The following is a 17,184-nucleotide window of genomic DNA, read 5'->3' as shown; positions in this document are numbered from 1 at the left end:
CGACTCTTCGTGACCCCATGGACCAGAGCACGCCAGTGTCTTCCACTGCCTCCCACAGTTTGGTCAGTCTCATGTTCGTAGCTTCGAGAACACTGTCCATCTCATCCTCTGTCGTCCCCTTCTCCTTGTGCCCTCCATCTTTCCCAACATCAGGGTCTTTCTGGTTACTTTTAGCATTGTGCATTTCCCACAGGTCTTTTCAGAGGTGGGGCAAACCCCTAACAAGAGGGTTTTTCAGTCATTGCTCTAACTTAAATTGTGGTTTCGAAAACTGACAGCTTGTGCTCATGGAAGTCGAGGGGTAATCTATTCACCAGTGCTCCCCCTAGGTTTTATCTTAGAATTCCTATATCCCTTCATGCAAATCAGCTGTTGATGTGGCCTATGCATTTTGCTACTTCCACTAACTGCCTTCCTTGCAATGCAGTGAGATGCTGGTGCATCTTTGCAAAGACTTTTCTGAAATCATCATGGGAGAGTTTGGTATCTGGGCTCCCCCGTTGTTTTTGTTTCAAAGAGGTGATGTATTGGTGTGATTAAAGGCCAAAAGCAGCTCTTTAGTAATTGTGCACAAAAGCTTGCAGGCTTCAAATTGGAGCATGCTTTTTTTAAAAAAAAACTATTATAATTTCAGCTGAAATTGCATCTTCATCTGTAGTGCACCGAAGTAATTATTTGTTTTTTCGTTTTGTATTGGAAAGTATGTGCAGTGGGACAAGTGGAGGCCTGTGACAAGTTTATATAAATCAAATGTGTAAATTATTAGATTTGAACTTGAATTCAATGGGGATTTTTATTTAAGTGCTTTGCAAGCAATAACAGTAGCCATTCCATTTAAATTATCTCACATGCTCTATGTGTAAGATGGTTGGGCAGTGTCCTCGAAGCTACGAACATGAGTCTCTGACCAAACTGTGGGAGGCAGTGGAAGACACTGGCGTGCTCTGGTCCATGGGGTCACTTACTTAGATAGCCAGAGAGCACCCTGTAAGCAATGCCTTTGAATCAAGTGAGAAAAGGATCTGCCCTTAAGACTGGTTTAGAAGCTGCTGTTGGTGCAGAATGGAGTGGCATTGGCTAGATTGCTAAGTGAAGTTGTGAAGTTACTTGCCATGATCCTGAGACACCGGTTTTAAAAGAACTGCTGCACTGGCTGCTGGTTTGCTGTCCACAGTCAGGTTTAAAGTGTTGGTACTGACCTATAAAGCTTAAACCAGTTTATCTGAGGAAATGTCATCTCCAGTAGTGGATGCTAGGGTGGAATGGAGTGTAGATGCCCACATGACTTACCAGCAGCTGGAAGAGGAAAAGTGGCAAGGAGCTCGGCTGTGCAAATGCACCAGTGGAGCCAATAACGTGCTAGCTCACCCCACCAAGAGTTGCCATCCCAGCCCACCATCGACTACTGGTCCTCTTCCATATTGACCTGCACTGTCACTAAGATCTTCTAATGAGGCCCTTGGAGGGTTGCCATACATCTGGAATTTCCTGGGCAACCGCAGAATACTGCAGTCGGAAGCAGTATCTGGGCAGAAATCGGGGGAAATGTCCATGTTGGAAGTCTTGTTTTTGCCGATTTTCCTTAATAATAGCTCAGAAACAGTCTGCTGAGAACCAGCATGCTGAGCTCACAGGGGCAGGGCCTTTTTGTTTTGGTGGTGTCCAGTGTATTGAACACCACCAAAACATCTGTATTGAATACCACCAAAACATCAATAGGAAACATCTGGGCTGCATCAATAGGAGTATAGCATCTAGATCACGGGAAGTAATAGTACCACTGTATTCTGCTCTGGTCAGACCTCACCTGGAGTACTGTGTCCAGTTCTGGGCACCACAGTTCAAGAAGGATACTGGCCAGCTGGAACGTGTCCAGAAGAGGGCAACCAAAATGGTCAAAGGCCTGGAAACGATGCCTTATGAGGAACGGCTTAGGGAGCTGGGTATGTTTAGCCTGGAGAAGAGAAGGTTAAGGGGTGATATGATAGCCATGTTCAAATATATAAAAAGATGTCATATAGAGGAGGGAGAAAGGTTGTTTTCTGCTGCTTCAGAGAAGCCGACACGGAGCATTGGATTCAAACTACAAGAAAGAAGATTCCACCTAAACATTAGGAAGAACTTCCTGACAGTAAGAGCTGTTCGGCAGTGGAATTTGCTACCAAGGAGTGTGGTGGAGTCTCCTTCTTTGGAGGTCTTTAAGCAGAGGCTTGACAGGCATATGTCAAGAATGCTTTGATGGTGTTTCCTGCTTGGCAGGGGGTTGGACTGGATGGCCCTTGTGGTCTCTTCCAACTCTATGATTCTATGATTCTAACAACCTCCCCTCTGAAATAAAGCAGGCACCAATGGTGTTTTGCTTTCAGCACCTGTTAAAATTCTTATTTATTCTCCCAGGCCTTCACTGGTCATTACTACCATCTTACAGAGATTTGCATAGGTTTGTAGCTGATGCTCTATTGCTTGTTTTATTCTATTTTTATGTGTGTTTGTTTGTTTTTTAAAAAAATGTAAGTGAGCCATTTTTTTAAAGAAAGATGGTAGAGACATCTTTAAAATAAATAAATAATGTCAGCATCGCACATTACCTAAAGCCAATTACATGTGCCATTTTTGAATATTTATTTACATAATGTTTACCAGAGTAACGTTATGTAAATATTCACAAATGATTGAAATGTGTCATGGGGGGTGGGGAAGGTGAATAAAGCAATGCTGGTATTGATGTGGAGATGAATCTTTATTGCAACAAAACAGGAAGAAACTGGAATGTACCTAGGGGTTGTTGTAGATGAAAAAAAGATGGAGAAAATGTAAGTCTCTAATAAGTACAGTAGTATGAGAGCAGATATAGAAAAATGCCTCTGAATACCAGTTGTTGGAAATCACAAGAGATCCTTAATGATGATGCACTGTGAGCTGTAGATCTCATCATTAGCTGTTGCTTCCCTGCAGCAAAAGGACTGGATTTCTAGATGCACAGCTCTCTAAGTAGCCTCTTTTTATCATTCTGCTAACTCTCATCTGCTCCCTGGTTCTTTTCCTTTTCTCTTTCCTTTGGCAGTTGCATTTTCAGGCCTTGGCTTCACCACCTTCTACTTGGCTGGGAAGTTGCATTGCTTTACCGAGAAAGGCCGTGGGAAAAGCTGGCGGCTCTGCGCAGCGATTCTACCTCTGTATTGCGCCATGATGATCGCTCTGTCACGCATGTGCGATTACAAGCATCATTGGCAAGGTGAGCCATGGGAATCTCCCCCTTATGTCAGTTGTCCATGCTCTTTGTCTGCTATAGTGATTATTATCCGTGTATACGGTAAGGAGAAAGACAAATCACTGCTCTGATTCAGTATCCACACATAGTCTTTAAAGAAATACAATACAATACAATAAATCTTTTAAATGAAATAACAGGGCAGAGGAAATTAGTTAAGGCTTTTTGACCCAGTTCAGTTTTGTAATTGTAGACTTGTAAGTGACATCTGTTCCAATTTCAGAGTAGTTCTTCCATGAATAATCCAGCAGAGGCTCTGGCTTGTGGAACATTTTTGCCAATTTCCTCTTCCGTATCCCACTTCTCTTGTGACTCTGGGGGGTCTCCCAACCCTCTGGAAAAAGATTTTCCAAGGAAAGAAGGGAATGTAGGTTGGAGGGGAAATTGGTATCGATGGCCTCATCCACCAGTGGGCATCCCATAAGCAGCAATTTACTCACAAGATCTCTGGCTACGAATTGGAAGCTAGAGCTCTGGCTACAGGTCAGCAATTAGTTTAGACAGTGTAAAACAGAACTGAGTTGGTGAGGGTCCAAGCTTTCCCCCACTCCCCCTTACAAATTTTCTGACTCCAGGGTATTCCTTTGGAAATATATTTTTAATTTACATAATAAAGTAGAAAGTGATGGTCTAACTCAGGCTTCCTCAACCTCGGCCCTCCAGATGTTTTGACACTACAATTCCCATCATCCCTGACCACTGGTCCTCCTAGCTAGGGATCATGGGAGTTGTAGGCCAAAACATCTGGAGGGCCAAGGCTGAGGAAGCCTGGTCTAACTGTTAGTTTACTGAGTGTACATGTGTCCATGTTTTATGTACATGTGTTATGTTTTACTATAGATAGGTACTGATTTGAGGTACGTACAGGCATGCATGGATTTGATTTACATCATCAAGTGTTATATCCAGGCATCAGATGCTTAACTGTATTTTCAGGAAGCTTCCTCTCCTGCAGAAAGCAGAATCACTGTAGTTTAGATCTGTATTTAACTACAGTGGTACCTTGCCTTACGAATGACTCGACCTATGAATGTTTCGAGTTACGAACAGAGTTCCGTCCACCATTTTGGATGCGGTTTAGATAGGATTTTTTTTGACTTACGATTTTTTAAAAAAAATTCCCCCATTGGCTTCAACTTACGAATTTTTTGATTTACGAAGGCACATTCGGAACGGATTAAATTCGTAAGTCGAAGTACCACTGTATATAAATAAATACTATATTTGCAACATCATACTATAGATGATATAACATTAACACAGTGAATCCAAAATATAGTGAATGTTTACATTCCTATGAACATTAGCATCCTAGATGAATCTTATGCCCAGAATCTTCAAAATAAACAGATGGCTGTTAATAGACTCCTAAATGTGATTTGTCAGCATACACTGGTGTTTATTCAAGAAGTGGGGAATGTATAACTATTTTCAGACACACACAAAGCCCATTTGCTATAGTCAGCATTTGTGTCTGAATGTCTATGTTCTCAACATTTTGGGTGTTGCCTATTAATGTAATTTTTTGATAACCTATCTTAAACTTTGAACGTCTAGGAGTAAATTATCCTCTGTTTTTGACAAGAGATTGAATAATTTTATCATCTGGTGTTTTGATCCAGCTCTGAGTCATTGAAAATGAATCCTTTAATAGCTTTAGGGTTGCATTTTAAAATAATATAGAAAAAGGAGAAGAAACCCAGTTTGTCTAAAGGTAGTCAGATAACAGTCCTGCAACTCCCTAATAAACGCACCAAAGCTTTAGAACATGGGTGTCAAACACAAGGCCCGGGGGCCAAATCCGGCCCGCCAGACCTCATCATGTGGCCCGCCGAGCGCCCCAGCCAGCGGGACCCAGCAGCGGGACCTTGCTGCTGAAGCGCCGCGCCGACAAAGCGCCGACAAACAGCTGGGGCCGGGGGGGGGGTAGAAAGGCGGCCAGAGCAGCGCTGCGTGGAGCGCCCTGAGCCACAGCAGGAGAAGGAGGAGGCAGCTTGCCGGGTCAGCACCCGGCAACGCCGCACGGAGAGTCCCGAGCCTCTGCAACGCAGCAGTGCTCTGTAGCACTTTGAATCCTCCTCCTCCTGCCATGGCTCGGCGCCTGGAAACGGCTGCTGCTGCTGGAGCACAGACAAAGCACCCAGCAGCGCCGCGTGGAGGAGAAGGAGGATTCAAAGTGCTACAGAGCACTGCTGCGTCCCAGGGCCTCAGGACTCTCCGCACGGCGCTGCTGGGCACCGACCTGGCAAGCTGCCTCCACCTCCACCTCTTGCCTCACCTCCTCCTCCTCCTGCCACGGCTCAGCCTCATGAACGTGAGCTCAGCAGCGGCTCAGCCTCACGAACGTGCAACTCTGAGGCTTTATGCACTTCTCCTAAAACGGACACCCGCTGCCTCACGCTGCACGGGAAATGCTTTTTGCCCCTGGGTCCCTACGCGCTCTTTTCTGGCGCTGAATCAAGGCGGCGACCCCCCCTTCCCTTTCTTTCTTCCTCTCTCTCGTTCTTATTCTTTCTTTCCCTCTCCTTCCTTCCCTCTTTATCTCTCTGTCTTCTCTCCCTCTTTCTTTTTCTTTCTTTCTTTATTCCTTCTTTTCTACTCTTCTTTCTCTCACCTCTTTCCTTCCTCTCTCCCTCCTGCTCCCTCCTTTCTTTCTTTCTTTCTTTCTTTCTTTCTTTCTTTCTTTCTTTCTTTCTTTCTTCCTTACTTCCTTCCTTCCTTTCTTCCTTCCTTCCGTCCTTCCCATCTTTCTTCCTCTCCCTCATTCTTGTTCTTTCTTTCCCTCTACTTCCTTCCTTCTTTCTCCCTTTCCGTCTTCTCTCCCTCTTTTCTTTTTCTTTCCTTCTTTATTCCCTTCCTTATTTCCTACTCTTCTTTCTCTCCCCTCTTTCCTTCCTTCCTCTCTCCCTCCCACTCCCTCTTTTCTTCCTTCCTTCCTTCCTCCCTCCCCTCCCATCCCTCTCCTCAGAAACATAGGATGCTGCTTTATACTTCTGGCCCTTAAACCCTGGAACCAGGAGAGCAGCTCCAGTGAGTCAACCTCAGCCAGTCCCTTTGGTGAAGGGTGGTGGCTCACTGGCAGAACATCTGCCCTGCATGCAGAAGGACCCCAGCATCTCCAGGTACTAGTAGCTCTGCAAAGGTCCTGCATGAAACCCTAGCGAGCCTCCACCACCCAGTGCAGTTACCAAAAATCATTTTTCAATAAATTGTACAATAATTGTACATTTAAATATCTACTTGCCATTATTCTGACTATGTTTCTGCTTTCAGAGCTAGTTATTACTTACATTATTACAAAAAAACAGTAATAATTGAATGCAGTGACAATAATTTATGATAATAAAGAGTGGACACATAGTCCTACAGATACAACCGGCCCTTTGAGGGTGACCAAACTGCTGATGCGGCCCCCAATGAATTTGAGTTTGACACCCCTGCTTTAGAAAAAGACCCATTGAATACAGTGGGCCTTGCAGCTGAATAGAGGGTGTGTTGGAAAGCTCTTGGGGATAGTTCAGTGAAAACTATTTCAGAATTCTACTCACACAAGAAGTCTTCTCTTAACCTCATATCATGACTTGAGAGTGTCGTCAAATTCATAGATATTATGTTGTAGAATATGCTTTCCCCCGATCTGCTATGCAGGGCATGTGATGTGCTCAGAATGTGTGTGTGTGTGCGTGTGTGTGTGTGTGTGTGCATGTGTATGTGTATATATATATATATATATATATATATATATATATATATATATGGTATATACCTGTGGATATGCATATGTATGTGTAAAAGGCATAACTATTCCGAAGGCTGCTGTAGACGTAAATCTAGAAGTATGTGCTTAAGAAATCTGCTGTGCCAAAAGCCAGAATTATTCATGGAATGAAATGTGTGCTGTGAGGCAGATAATTACAGGAGCGTTTTCTGTATGGTGGAAATACACTGTACCCAAGGGGATTACTGCTATGTCCATTATGGCTGTGTATGCTTGTCTTTGAAGTTTAAGGAGGTAGAACTGGGGAAACTCTGCTGGCTTTTCGATGGAAACCAAGGACTGTATTAACAACATGTTTTTCTGCAGCTGGCCTTAGCACTTACCAAAAAGGACCACATCCAGAAAGGGGAGACTTAAATGCCTCAGTAAAATGCAGCTACAGGATTTGTTGCTCAGTCCAGGCCCGGCTCTAGGGGTAGTCTTGGTGGCGCGGGGCGGCAGGGCGCCGGGCCGACAGGAGGGTGCTGCGCGGCAAAGCCCCCCTCTGGAGCAATCTACGCGCCACGGCGACAGGGTGCCCGACCGGCTTGAGATGGCCCTGGCTCAGTCATTGTCTCTTACGTTGAAAGGAGATGGGCAATTGTGCTGAATTACTTGTGATTCAGCCTTTATTGCCCAGTGGGGAACAAAGAGGGACAATCAGCATAGCATATGGGGCACAGGTACTGTATGTGAAAGGCAAATAGGACAGCTATACACCTAAAAAGCCATATATAAGTTTGACTAAATTAGTATGACAAGCTCCTTTCCACTCTAATGGGAAAGCATAGCATACTGGTGGAATGATGGCAGATGAACTTGCTCCATTATGAATTCCAAGCAGGTCGCTAATTACTTTTAACAAGGTTTTCCACCCTCCTTTTTTAAAAAGAATAAAGAAAGACTGCAATTTATTTTCCCAACAAGGTACACAGAAATAATTATAATGGATAAAAGGCTAGTGAGTGTCAAACATTAAATCTGGGCCAACAGCCTTTTCCTTGTGACATCCTTTGTGTACTTCCATACTGGAGAGATAAAAAATAAAGTAAAATAATTCTGAAACAGTTCCAAAAAGTTCAAAGTCACAGGCCCTTCCATTTGACGTGGGGGATTGGGGAAATGGCTTTCTAGTTTGCCAGCTGCTGATGGAAGCTTCACAAAGAGGAAAGAGAAGAGTGTGGTTGCACTCAGGCTTTTGTTTTTTGTTTTTAAAGTCTTATATAGTCAGGGAGTCATGAGTCAGGGATGTTGGGAGTTGAAGTCCACAACACTGGGTTGGCTACCCCAGCTTTAGAACCCTTATATATTTGCAAAATATGTAAAGCAAATTGGGGCTCTAATGCATGCAGGAAGCATACATGAGCGTAACAGTGTAATTCACACTGTTACACTGAATGTAACTGTACAGAAGGTCGCCTTTTTATATGTAGAGGACAGGGCTGGAGGGCATTGGGGGCAGGGAGGCAGTTACCCCAGCTTCCTTCTCTATGTAATATCAATCTTGAGGGGAAAGAAATATCTGAAGACCGATTCTCTGGGTACAGTTTCTTCTGCTGACTATCAAAAGTTGACCAACGAAACTGAAGTGCAAGAATTTCGCAGCTAAAGTATTCCAGGTCCCTTTTAATACAGAACATGTTGGTTAAGCAAAATCAAGCACGTGTGATACCTACCTTTCTTAATTTTGGTGTATGTATGTGTGTGTGTGTGTGTGTGTGTTGCTTTTTTCAGTTGACTTACTCAATATAACAAGATGATCAAAATAAAAAACCCTAGGTAATAACTAACATTAAAGCCAGAAAAGCTCCATCCAAATCAGAGGGTGGAAGGCCGACACTTGTGTTTTACTAGAACCCCGAGCTCCAACAGGACCAAGGCATTAATCAAACAATTAATTTTAATGTGAGGACATGTTGCCTTTGAGCAGAGCATAGGATTTTGTTTTGAGGACCGGAACCAGGTGAGCTGCTACATTTTAAAAATCAGTCTCTGGTCATTCCAAGCTGACTTCATTTCAGCAGTCCAGTTTAAGAAGACAAGCTATTTTGTCGTGAAGATTGTTTAGTACCCGCTGGTGTGGTGGGGCACAGCCACCAAGCTACGCTCCCCACACTAACTGCGCTATCCCCCTATCTGAACGGGGGGGGGAGAGAGAGGCCATAGTGAGTTCACGCTGTATCTAATTTGGCCCCCCCTCCCTTTCTCCCTTAGCTGTAGTTCTAACAGTAATACAGTACATGACTTTTGAGCAAATTTATTATTATTATTATTATTATTATTATTATTATTATTATTATTTTATTTATACCCCGCCCATCTGACTGGGTTTTCCCCACCACTCTGGGCGGCTTCCAACAAATACCAAAATACATTAAAATATCACAGATTAAAAACTTCCCTAAACAGGGCTGCCTTTAGGTGTTTTCTAAATGTCAGGTAGTTGTTTATCTCCTCGACCTCCAATGGAAGGGCGTTCCACAGGGCGGGCACCACTACCAAGAAGGCCCTCTGCCTGGTTCCCTGTAGCTTTGCTTCTCGCAGTGAGGGAACAGCCAGAAGGCCCTCGGCGCTGGATCTCAGTGTCTGGGCTGAACAATGGGGGTGAAGACGCTCCTTCAGGTTTACAGGACCGAGGCGGTTTAGGGCTTTAAAGGTCAGCAACAACACTTTGAATTGTGCTTGGAAATGTACTGGGAGCCAATGTAGGTCTCTTAGGACTGGTGTTATGTGGTCTCGGCAGCCGCTCCCAGTCACCAGTCTAGCTGCTGCATTCTGGATTAATTGCAGTTTCCGGATCACCTTCAAAGGTAGCCCCATGTAGAGCGCATTGCAGTAGTCCAAGCGGGAGATAACTAGGGCATGCACAACTCTGGCGAGACAGTCTATGGGCAGGTAGGGTCTCAGCCTGCGTACCAGATGGAGCTGGTAGACAGCTGCCCTGGACACAGAATTGACCTGTGCCTCCATGGACAGCTGTGAGTCCAAAATGACTCCCAGGCTGCGCACCTGGTCCTTCAAGGGCACAGTTATCCCATTCAGGACCAGGGAGTCCCCCACACCTGCCCGCCCCCTGTCCCCCAAAACCTTGTCAGGATTCAACCTCAATCTGTTAGCCGCCATCCATCCTCCAACCAACCGCCTCCAGACACTCACACAGGACATTCACTGCCTCCACTGGTTCTGATTTAAAAGAGAGATATTGTTTTCCTTTCCCTCCCACATCTAGATGCCTTTGTCGGAGGGGTCATCGGCCTCATGTTTGCTTACATTTGCTACAGACAACACTATCCTCCACTGGGTAACCTGTCTTGTCACAAGCCTTACGTCAGTCTGCTTGCTCAGACTGTGCTGAAGAAAGAAGAGGCGCCCACAGTGGATAATGCAACCAGCCTGCCTCTGGAAGGGATAACAGAAGGTCCGGTATGACTAATACACATGCAGGATGAACTTCTAGCCCTTTCATACATTCCGTCAATCCAAACTGGTCTCTCTGCATAACAAATGTCTCTTAAACAGCTGTGATTCTGCCATACCCCCCACCTACTTTTCCATATCCGTTTCTTTCCCCTCATACACCTCTGTCCTGTGTTTCCCACACCCTCTGTTCCATGCAAAAGCAATGGTTGTTTAAGGGGACAAATACAGAACTAAGATCCATGAGACGCCACTCATGATTACTAATCTCTATTTACATGGCACTTCCAGCGTGCAGAGTGCTAGCTTATTCATACTTACCAACAGCCATCTGAGGCAGGTCATTATTATTCCCATTTTATAGATGGGTGGCAGAGGCTGGAAGAGAATGTGTTGCTCAAGGCCACCCAGTGAACCTGTGGCTGAGCTAGAACACGGATCAGGACCAACTCTTACTCGGATGGACCTTATCGACTGCAAAGGGATTAAATATCTTCTGCTAAGAAGTTAAAGGCATTATGAACTGTGATTGGCGCCACACCTTCTTTTCCGAAGGCATTCAACATGTGTCGAAAAGGTTTATTTCTTTTATGTCTCATAACTCTGTACGCGGTTACGAGAGCATTCTGCGTGTCTCCCAGTTGTTTAACACATAGCAGTGCAAATATCTTTGTGCTGCCCATCAAGTCTGGCAGTGTGGTTCTGTACTGACTATAAATGATGGTTTTAAATATACAAAAGAGCAAGAACTGGAGGAAGCCAAGATTGCAGGCATCAGTCATTCCTGAGCAAGATGTCCACAGCACAGTTATGCAAAGACCTTGGAACTCTCAGCTGGCAATAACGTATATTGATAGGATCACTTGGACACTCTTAATATTAACACATTAGCGGAACTTTTTTTTCTTTCCCTTGAGAGCATAATTTACATTCAAGCTGAATAACTCATTGCCAAACAGCAAGTTGTAGTCCTTTTTTAAAAGAAACAAAACAAAAAAAACCTAACACCGAAAATATCCTGAATTGTGAAGGTGAAAAAAACCACATTTTTGTGAATATGTGAGCTAGAGTCACATTAGTCTAATAGGTTTCTCTTCCTTTGTTTATATGCTGGGGATTTTGATAGTTTGCCATTCATGGCAATCTGTCTTTGGGAAGATTGGGTCTCCCTGCCCCCACCAACACTATATTAACTTGTGTTATCTTCTGCATCTGCAATTCTGAATCTAGCACTTCCCCAAGCACCTTGTTTGGGAGGCTGCTGTTATATTACTACAAGTGCATGCATGGGAGAGGTGTGTGTGTCAGCACTCAGTGGCATATATGTGAACAATCATAGACCTCATTCCAGAAGTCTGTGGCAAAAAGCGAGGACTCCCAGCCGAGCATGCTGCTTTGGTGAACTCCATAGGGACACTTCACTCGTCTGCAGCCTTTCGCTTATGCGAGGTTGTTGGCAGTGTTCGAAGTCTGAACTAGTCCACTGTCTTTTGATAAGGACCTCAGGCTGCTGTACCTCAGGTTTGTGAACCTGCTGTGATATTTCACAGGTGTGCACGAGACTGCATCTATTGAGAAAAGGGTTTATATCCTGTTCATTATTCCATCAGTCCCTCTTCAGATTTCAGATATCTCAGCGAAAACTCACGAAGTCATTGGCCATTGTGAAATCATGTCCCTTTTGATGACAGAAAGAAAAACATGCCACTGAAATCTTAATAAAAGCGTATTAGGGAAGAAGATGTTTTATGTAATAATCTGACAATGGGATTTTTTGGTTTGATCAGCTAGCTAGACTAACGGAGGCTGCTTTGATCAATGCTACCCATTTTGGTGCTTTCAACTGGAAGGGATTGCTACCATAGCTATACTTATACCTAATGTGTGCCTGATGGACTATGCTATGGCCTAGTCTGTAATTTAACAAGTTCACATCCCCCTATAAAAACTGAGCATTTTCTTTGCCAATTTTTTCCTTTTTTTGCGAGGGGGCAGGGGTTACTTGAAGGAAGTGATTTTTGGTTGACAACTATGATTTTTTAGGGTCAAAGGTGAGAAAAGATGAACCCCCCTTTTTAAAAAGTAGATCCATTGTACACAGTAAAATAATAAAAATACCCGAAATGAGGATTGTATATACTGAAAATATACAATAAATTAGAATCACATTCTTTTAAAAGCCCTGTAGAATTTAATAGGAAGAGACATTTGTGTTTCTGTGTGGGTTTTTTATGTAAATATATTGGGATGTAAAATATACTGTGATATGGATCTTACACCTCTGTATGTATGAGAGAAAAGGAAATTACGAATGGGTGGAAAGTCAGAATAGTATCAGGATTCACTTTTCCTGAATATGCAATGACATATCCTTTGCCTACCTTATAGGGTTTGGGACGTTTTGCAGTATTTCCCCAAATGATCAGATACTTACATATTCTCTGAATCACTTGTCTTTACTGTCTTACTAGTGAAATTTTCACAATAGTTCTAGATCTATATTTTTGAGGGGGGGGGGAAATCTTACAGAATGAATTCTGTTATAGAGGTGCTCTAATTTTTTTATTCAGACATCTGTCTATGCATGAAACAAACTGTTCAAAACCTTAGTATGTTATATGTGCCAACTATGGAGGACGGACTGTGGGAATGTTCTGAAGAACACCCAAAGCCTTTGTCATGGGAACCTGCCTTTAAGCAGGAGGTGTTGCTGAAGTTGCCCTGGGCTTAAAAAGCTTTCCTGGAGGTTTAGCTGCTCCTGTGCCTTCAGCTGTCCTGGTGAGACTAGTAGATCAGGCACAAGGTTTTTCTCCAAGGGCCTGTTTTCCCTGCTTCGTTTCCTTTGAAGCTGGCCCCAGTCTGCTATTGTACTACTCATACATGCCCTCCACCAATGTCACCATATTTGGAATAAAAACTTGCCACATTGGTGCATCTCGAGGTTTTAAACCAGTGGCTCCTTAAGTCATCTTTCAGGGTTAGGTGGAAGTTTGGAATCAAGTAGACTGTATGGGAAACTTCAAGCCCAGGAGGCAAATGTGGCAATCTAGGCCTCTCGGTCTGTGGCCCTTGAGACCCCCTCTAGGCCATACATCCCCAAAGCCACACACCTCACCAAGCATGTTCCTTGAGTGTTTTGACTTGGCTGAAATATGTCATTGAACTCTGGCAATGCTTCTTGATGGAGGATCGAGAGAGATGCTTTAGTGTGAAGAAGCTAGCATACTGTATGAAGGTAAAATACATGCTTGTTGCTCTTACCACTTTTGCCTCTGACCCTACCCACCACTGATATGTGCCCCCCCCCCCAGAAAGTTGCCCAGGGGGTGAATATGGCCCTCAAGCCCTGGCTTAATCCATACTTAATTCTTTTTTTGAAGAAAAAAAACTTCTCATGGTGGCCCAGTTTACAGGAACAAACTGAACATGGTGTCCATTTCAAAAGCAAGAAAGCAACCTCTTGTAGCAAGCCATTTGTGCACCACAATTCACTGTGTAGAGCATTTGACTTCCATCATACCATTCCAAGCTCTTTTCTGTGGCTTGCAGTGTCAATGGCAAAATTAGCCTGGTCACTATGTAGAGCAGCTTCACTCTGCTGATTTGAATGTAGCCACTGTTCCAGTATGCATTTGGATCTCGGCTTGATTCACATAATGATGTTAAGATATCATCAATCATTCTTAATTTTCCTCATAAATGTTCCCTCTTCCATAACAAAGCTGCCTTGCTAGTTTCCTCTCACAACAAGACTGAATGTTTCTAAGTGATGCATTAAATGCATTTCATTCTGCCTAATTTTTAAAAATGAATGAAATACATGGGCTCTTCTCCAGAATGCTGTATGAACTCACCATGTCTTGGAAGAAGACATCCCTTCCTCCTCCAGCCATTTCCACCCATTTCCTCAAGATATAATTAGAAGACTTCCCAACCATTAAATGAATCCCGACTAACCAGATTATAGAATGTGGCATTCAGTGCCACAAAAATATATCTATACTGCTAGATAAATAGTTGAGAGAGACTTTGCAATGCGGCAAAAGAATGAAGTGTATTTAATGGAGGTAATTACACTGAAGGCCATAAAAGAATCCATGTAAAAGCTTTCGATTTTAATGTAATTAAAATTTACTGAGGATGTAATGATGTAAACCTTACGGAAAAATCCAGAAGAGTTGCAGTTACTAGTGCAAGTTGGTGAGGAAAAGACATTTTTGTGGATCAGTGTCTTTTTAATTTTGTGCTTTTAATGTGAAGGAAATGTAAATGCTGTAATGCACCAATAAAAATGAACATGAATGTGGTAACTTTGTACATTGTGATGCTGTAATTTTTATCTTGTTGGCTAGAGACTTGGCTTTCTTTGCCCCACTGACATCTGAATGTTGATAATGTTGTCAGTAGCTGTCATCAAACTGGTATTGGGAAGTACCCACGGCTGTCTCACAAAGGAAATGCCGTCTGTAATATTCCTTGAAGCCCTAATTGATCTTATTCCTTTCCCTTTTATACAACTGCTGCAATCCAATTTTCTGGTCATAGAAAATTCATGTTTACCTCTCTGTGTTTCACCAGGAGAAACTGGTTTCTTTGATGCATGTGAGAACAACTGATGCGTGGAATGTTCTGTGCATCAAAATGTTTGGCTTAGCAGAGATGGTATATTATGTCCTTTAACTGAAAGCAAGTAGCATCACATTCTTAAGGCCTAATCAACTCAGAGAAATAGATGCCCAGGTGACTTTGAATTGTAGCTTCAGGGGAAAATAGAGAGAAAAGAAAGCCAGTAGACTATAAACCAGTTTTTAACACAGCTGCCTGGTTCAGTGGACACATTCAGGCTCTGGGTATCTGTTTCTCTGGCAGTGAAACATGAACTATGATTCAGTCTTCTGCTTGTTTTTTTTTTAAGCAGAAGATGCTAAATCTTGGCTTCGTTCATCCCAGCCCTGTTGCTGGTAAGTTTGTAGAAGCAGAAAATGGATAGATTAAATACAGTAAAGTAGAGATTTGTCTCTAGTTTTGCATCTGTTTAATTTAGCACAGAGATAGCTTCAGTCAGCACAACTAGTGGTCAGGGGTGATGGAAGTTGTGTCACAAAGCATATGGAGGGCACCATATTGACTACCCTTGATGTATTATTGTTGTTATTATTATTTCAATTTATACACCACCCTCTAATTGGTCATGGTTGGGGGACCTGTTTCCCTTCAGGTTTTTCTGGACTACAACTGCCATCATCCTCAATTATTGGCCATCCTAGTTGACACTGGTGGGAGTATGAGTTGATGATATCTGGAGAGCCATAGATTCTCTACCCCTGATCAATAGTTTTGACAGAGCTAGTACTGTATTCACAAAACACAAAGCACTTATTATAGCTTCAGGCAACTGCACAATTATTATTTTTTGATAAGTGGTTCCCACATTATCAAAGCAGTCCCTTTTCTGCTCCTAATTCTTATCCCATATGCACAATAAAAAATTCAACTGTAGCTATATTACACAATATTTTCTTGTTGGCAGCCATCAATGCATACTGAAATGACAATGTGTATATTGGCAGAAGTTGCCTTCTGTGCAGATAATAATAAGAACTCACTCAAAGAGAGCTTTTGGCACTCAGCAGATTTGTGCTATTTCACACAGTGGTACTCAATGCATCGGATAGCTGGTCAGATAACTGTGAGTTAAATCCAGTTTAGTGGTATCATTGAAATTTCTATTTCTAGGTTCACAGATATTAGTCTTGCAAGCATACAATACTCGCCTGAAATACAAGGTAAGGATTATATATCCCAACATGTAATAGAAGCAGCCAGTAATAGAGGCAAGAAGTGGTGCCAAACTGAAGGAGAAAAGGGAACACACAGTCTCTCCCACTACAACTGCTCTGCTGCAATGTGCAAGGTACAATAATTGGGGGAGAAATTATTTTTGAGCCAATCCAGTTTAACCCGTAGTGATTTCACCTATCACTAGTACTAAGATGAAGCCAATATGCTTGTATGAATCTCACAAGAGAAATTTCACTACTCTTATATGCATTGGATTTCCCCCCCAAATCCCTTGCCTGCAAAGTTGCCTCTTCTGAAGGTTGACCATTCTGAAAGTCAGGCACAGAATCCGTACTATGGAGCCTCAACTCTGTGGAAATGGCTCTGTGGGAATGATGTCAAATAACATGTAATATATGAACAGGAATCTCTGTCACTTTGGGTAATTTCAGACCTGGAATACTGACCTGAAACAAAATATATGGAATAAGCCTTTTGGTGCCAGTTTGTTGTGGCTAACCTGTGGCAGATGAGTATTTTCTTATATTGCTTAAATTTATATTTCAAGAAAAAATGGTCTGGAGTTATGGTACAACTAGTTATATCCTTTTTCCTAAGATGAATGCCTGAAAATGGTCTTTAATAGAGTCTAGTCACTGCTTGAAACAGCGGTCAATGGTGATGATGATGATGTCCTAGGGTGTTGTTGTTGTTCTTTAGTCGTTTAGTCATGCCCGACTCTTCGTGACCCCATGAACCAGAGCATGGCAGGCACTCCTGTCTTCCACTGCCTCCCCCAGTTTGGTCAAACTCATGTTAGTAGCTTCGAGAACACTGTCCAACCATCTTGTCCTCTGTCGTCCCCTTCTCCTTGTGCCCTCCATCTTTCCCAGCATCAGGGTCTTTTCCATTGAGTCTTCTCTTCTCATGAGGTGGCCAAAGTATTGGGGCCTCAGCT

General features: G+C 43.0%; 1 protein-coding gene across 1 annotated transcript in view; it reads left to right on the top strand.

Moving 5' to 3' along the window:
- PLPP4 (phospholipid phosphatase 4) overlaps positions 1-11,423 on the top strand; it is an 86,458-nt gene extending 75,035 nt beyond the window's left edge. The window contains exons 6-7 of the mRNA XM_035137980.3: positions 3,065-3,235; positions 10,258-11,423. Of these exons, the coding sequence (XP_034993871.2) occupies positions 3,065-3,235; positions 10,258-10,457 (371 nt within the window). The 3' untranslated portion in view covers positions 10,458-11,423. The remainder of the gene's footprint in view (positions 1-3,064; positions 3,236-10,257) is intronic.
- Positions 11,424-17,184: the final 5,761 nt, after the last annotated feature.

This window comes from Zootoca vivipara, chromosome 5 (assembly GCF_965207765.1).
Source record: "Zootoca vivipara chromosome 5, rZooViv2.hap1.1, whole genome shotgun sequence".
Classification (NCBI taxonomy): Eukaryota; Metazoa; Chordata; class Lepidosauria; order Squamata; family Lacertidae; genus Zootoca; species Zootoca vivipara.
This window is presented reverse-complemented; position numbering and strand designations above follow the sequence as displayed.